Source organism: Balaenoptera acutorostrata, chromosome 9 (assembly GCF_949987535.1).
Source record: "Balaenoptera acutorostrata chromosome 9, mBalAcu1.1, whole genome shotgun sequence".
Lineage (NCBI taxonomy): Eukaryota > Metazoa > Chordata > Mammalia > Artiodactyla > Balaenopteridae > Balaenoptera > Balaenoptera acutorostrata.
Genome location: NC_080072.1, coordinates 12,925,932 through 12,931,035, shown reverse-complemented (window position 1 = coordinate 12,931,035; position 5,104 = coordinate 12,925,932). Strand labels below are relative to the sequence as shown.

The following is a 5,104-nucleotide window of genomic DNA, read 5'->3' as shown; positions in this document are numbered from 1 at the left end:
TCTTCTCACTGTCTCTCTGTCTCTCTTTTTCTGTTCTCTCTGTCTCTCTCTGTCTTTCTCTCTCTCTCATGCATTTTCCACCATTTTCCCTCCCAGCCCCCGTCCCCCTTCACTGAGGGCTCTCCACATGTGCCAGGCGTCTTACAGATGAGATCTCACTTTCCATCCCAACCACCTGGCACTGACTCATTTGGACTTTTGGAGAAATTCTGGTTAAGAACGTGGGCTTTGGAGTTGGACAGAGGCAGCTGTCTCCAGGCCTGGTTCTTCCATGTACTCGCTGTGTAACCTTGGTCAAGGTACCTGACCAAACTCTCTGAGCCTCCACTCCCTTATTAGCAAAATGAGGTGAAAATGCCCCTCTCCGAGGGCTGCAATGGTTCAAGGAGAGAATGGTGGTGAAACGTTACTCTCTGTTCTACTATGACGATTGCTTTGGGGTCATCTGCAAACATCATTAGTACCTGGAGGTCTTTGTGGAAGATGGTGACCACCTGAGGACGGAATGGATGCTCATGTGATAGTGAATGAGTGAATGAATGAATGAGTCAATAGCAGAAGATAAATGAATAAAGGGGCAAATGAATGAATGAGTGATAGGTCTACCTCCATGGGAAGAAATGTTGGTATTTCTCCCCTAGACCCGTGCTCTGGGCTCCAGCATGTGTGCCCACTGATTCCACGGCTTTTCAGAGCACAAAGGCTTAGCTGTTCCCTGTCCCTTTATTTCCTCTGTCTTCCCTGTTCTCACTCCCATCCTGTCCCTTCTCTGGCGTCTATTTTCTCCAACTTCTCGCCCACCCCCCCAGCTTCCTCTCCAGTTTCCCACTCGACTCCTTTTAAGTCCCCTTCTCCCCACTGCTCCCCTCAGCCTATTCGCTCCACTTCCCACCATAACATTTGCAAACTAGGGGTCCCTTCCTCATCCCAAGACACTAGTGTGAGAAAAGGCTTTGGACACAATAGTTACACACACACACAAAAAGATTTATTTGATGAACCGCAGTGACTAACAGGGTCAAAAAATAGCATAGACATTCCAAAGAAGGCACAAGTGGGGCAGCCGGCAGCCTCCTTCACCATCTGTCCAGGATCACCGATGGGGCCTCAGGGGGCACCCTCTTCCCTTCTGGGAGCTTCCTCCAGCCTTGACTGGATGCCCTGGGGACAGCCCTGGACTGAGAAAGTGAGTCCGTGGAAGATTCTGGCCTGAGATGGGAAGAATAAGCCGAGATAAGTCCCTTCCCTTCTTCCCCTCCCTCTGCTCCCAGAGCTGGCTCCATCCCATCCAAGGTCAAGATGTCCACTGACATCAAGCTGGGCTCTTCCTGCCTCCATGGCTCATGTCTTGTCCTTCACGTCCAGAGTCCTCCAAGAACAAAACCCGGAATACACACACCCTGCCCTCGGTGCACAAAGGCCCCACAAGCATCTTCATCCTCAAAGCCTCTCTGGCGGAGTGGCTGTCATGCCACCAGTCTTGCCGCGACGGCTCCAGTCCCCATTCCCAGCCCCCCAAGAAGCCAAGTGGTCTGATCCTGACAGGAGGTGAGAAAAAAAACCCACCCGGTGCTTTCCACCACATGGCAAGCAGGTGTCCCCCTTTAGGAAGAGGGCTACTGACCCTGGAAAAATAAAGAGTGTTGAAGGAGATGCTTACAAATTCAAAGCAAGGTTGGCAGGCTTGGGAAAGGGGTCAAGGAAGCTCCCATTTCCCTCATAGAACTAGGGACAGCGGCACAGGGACCCAGGGCACAAGACTTCCCCAAGCTTTGGGCGCCAGCTGCTTTGGGAAGGGATGTCCCTATGGGGAGCCTGGGCACAAACACAGACTTCTCTTAAAGCGCGGACCAGCCGTCAGAGCCCCCAAATCCAGTGGGGGTGGACTCATTTTTATTCTAAATTCTTCCCTCAAGGATATTGGGTGAAGAGCAGAGACCTGGAGAGTAGGGGGTGGTGAGTTCATCCAAGTGACAAGTGACACAGGCACACCGCTATTCATGTGATGCTTATCCTTGTTTACACATATGTACACACACAAAGCAAGCGCCCCACCCCCACCAAAGTGACCCTTGGCACCCATTCACACCAGTGCCCAAGAAAAACATCCTGGAGATGTCGGGATGGGGTGGAGAGACAGGGAGAGGCGTGCAGCTCACGGTTCTGGAGGAGGTTGGAGGGATGAGGATTTGGGGAGGGAACCCAAGCAGCAGTTAGACTAAATGCAGACTCCCCCTCTTTCTCCATTTTCCCTTCCCAGCTCCCCATTCATATCATGAAACCAAGGAGCCTGCTGCTTCATCAACCCCATTGCGTTCCAGTCCCCACAGAAAATAGAGGATGCAAAAAAGCGTCTAAGGAAATCTGTAGAAAGCATATCTAGTTGGCATCATGGAGGGGCTGCAGGAAGGGAGGCCCCCTTCATGGACGGCTCTACCTCCAGTGCCTGAAATGACAGCAAACGGCTCCAATTTGGAGGGAGGCTCTGGCCCCCCCAGCTGCAGAGACGGGAGCAGTAATTTTGCTGATACCCAGCCCACCTCCTGCCCGGCCCATTCCCATTCCCCCATTCCCTCCCGGGGCACTCAGGGAACAGGACAAAGAGCTTGAACAGGGGCAGTGTTTGCAAGCGTCAGGATTCTTAACCCTTAGGAGCCCTTCAGAACAAAGAAGTAAAAATGGAAAGGACGGACTGAACGAGGAAGACGAGCTATGGGAGAGGGGGTGGGAGCCAGGAGGTAAGGATTCTGAGTAAAAACTGCAGAGAGAAAGGGGAAAACAGAGGGAGGAAGAGGGGCGAGAAACCTAAAAGGAAATGAGGGGGGAGAAAAAAGCTGGAGATCCAAGAAAAATGCTGGGGGGAAATGAACTTTTACTGAGCCAGGACACACATCATTTTAGTTTCTCCATTTTCTACACGTAGAGAAACTGAGTCTCAGAGAGTTTAAGAGACTGGGGCAAGGTCAGTCTCACAGAGACTGAGTGGCCGAGCCCAGGTCTGCTGGGCTCAATCTCTCTCCACTAAACCACAAACCTCTGAACCAGAGCAAAGGGAAAAGGGGGACAAGACGCAGGCAGGAGGCAGGGAGCAGGGAAAGGAGTCAAGTGCAAGAGAGAAGGTGCCCCCCGCTACCTGACCTTCAGAGAGCAAGGGCAAAGACTGTGGCCGGGCAGAGGGCACCAGGAGCCCGGAATCCCAGCCCTAGTCAACCACGAGGGTCTCTTGGCTGTAAGGGATGGATTTCTCCTGCGTCGGCTCTCCGCCCTTCCCGCTGCCGGGGCCGGGCCCCTGGCTGTGCCCGGAGGAGTAGCTGGCCGACTTCTCCCCGCTGCTGCTGTGGGAGGCTCCCCCGCACCTGCTCTGTCCCCAGCAGAGCACGGAGGCGCAGGCCTGGCGGAAGCGCAGGTCGAAGAAGGCGTAGAGGAAGGGGTTGAGGCAGCTGTTGACGTAGCTGATGCAGGTGCAGTAGGGGAAGACGTTCAGCAGGAAGATGTCGAAGTCACAGGGCCAGTGCAGCAGGCTGCCCAGCATGTAGAGCGTCTTCACCAGGTGGTAGGGCATCCAGCACAGGGCGAAGGTCACCACCAGCACCACGATGATGCTCAAGAGCCGCCGCCGCTTCCGCAGGCCCTCGATGCGCTCCTTGCGGAAGTGGCCCGCGATGGTCTGGGCGATGAAGAAATAGCAGGTCAGCATGATGGTGAAGGGCACCACGAAGCCCACGGCGGTGGACGAGACACCCAGGCCCACCTCCCAGGCCCACTCGGAGCTCGGGGTGGCCACCATGGAGTAGTCCATGTAGCACTGCACCCTGGTGCTGTTCTCCACGTGGAGGATGGCGCCGGTGGAGCGGAACACCATGACCGGCACGGCCAGCAGGGCGGCCAGCGCCCACAGGACGGCCGTGGCCGCGGCCCCGCTGACCCGCAGCCTCAGCCGAGCGTTGGCCACTGGCCTCACGATGGCCAGGTAGCGGTCGAAGCTGAGGCCGGTGAGGCAGAAGACGCTGGCGTACATGTTGACGAAGATGAGATAGCTGCTGAGCTTGCAGGCGAAGGCGCCGAAGGGCCAGTCGTAGTCTCGGTACGTGTAGGTGGCCCACAGCGGCAGGGTCACCACGAAAGTCAGGTCGGCCACCGCCAGGCTGGCAATGAAGATGTCAGCCGAGCGCCTCTTCTCACGGCTGCTCCGAAACACAGTCCAGAGCACCAGGCCGTTGCCCGTGGTGCCCAGCAGGAAGACCAGCATGTAGATGGCAGGGATGAGGGCCCCCGAGGACTTCCAGTCGGCGTACTCACACTCAGACTGGTTGTCTACCCCGTAGTAGTTGTCGAAATCGCCACCTTCCTCCATGCTGGGGAGCGAAGTCGGGCAGGGGGTCCCGGGGGTACCAGCTCCGTGGCTGTGTCGCGCCAACTCAGCCAGTGCCCTCAGCTGCTGGCTGGAGCCTCGGAGGGCAGGCGGGAAGGGCTGGAGGTGTCCAGAGCCCTTCCTAGCAGCGGGAGGAGCTGCCTCTGGCTCCTCTGGACCCTGAAGGATGCCTCCCTCCTGCCGGCTTCCCTCCACCCCCTCCTGCCCTGCCCCAGCCTCAGCTCAGACACTTCCTCGCGCCCTCCTGAGTCTCTGTCTCCTCCTTGGCTGTCCCTCCCTCCTCCCACCTCCAGACCAGCCCCTCACTTGTGAGTCTTAGGATCTTGAAGTTACAGCCCACTTTTTTTTTTTTTTCCTTCTTGTCCCTGGGCAAGTGGACCAAATTGACCCCTGCAGTGCTGGGCAGAATGTTATCTGTGGTTTGCAGCCTACTCTTCTCCTGGCCCAGTTTCTCTCCCTCTGGCTTCCTCTGGTGTTTGGAGAACCCCTCCCCAGTCCTCTGCACCCTCCTGTTCTCACCCCCTCCCAGCCCCTCTAAATGGGGCAAATTATGCAGATTGAAACCCAGCCTGAGCTGGAGCCGGGGAGGGTAGGGGGCGAGGAGGGTGTGAGATTTCGCAGGATGGTCTGAGCCTCTGGCATGACCTCCTGGTAGGCCGGTCTGTCTCCTCCGTCCTCCACCCTCCCCTCCCGCCCTCCCAGCCCCACCCCGAGCAGACTTCACTCTATCCT

General features: G+C 56.7%; 1 protein-coding gene across 1 annotated transcript; it reads right to left on the bottom strand.

Moving 5' to 3' along the window:
• Nucleotides 1–975: 975 nt before the first annotated feature.
• APLNR (apelin receptor) lies at nt 976–4,600 on the bottom strand. Its single transcript, XM_028162437.2, has one exon. The coding sequence runs from the start codon at nt 4,352–4,354 to the stop codon at nt 3,203–3,205; it is 1,152 nt and encodes a 383-aa protein (XP_028018238.2). The 5' UTR covers nt 4,355–4,600; the 3' UTR covers nt 976–3,202.
• Nucleotides 4,601–5,104: the final 504 nt, after the last annotated feature.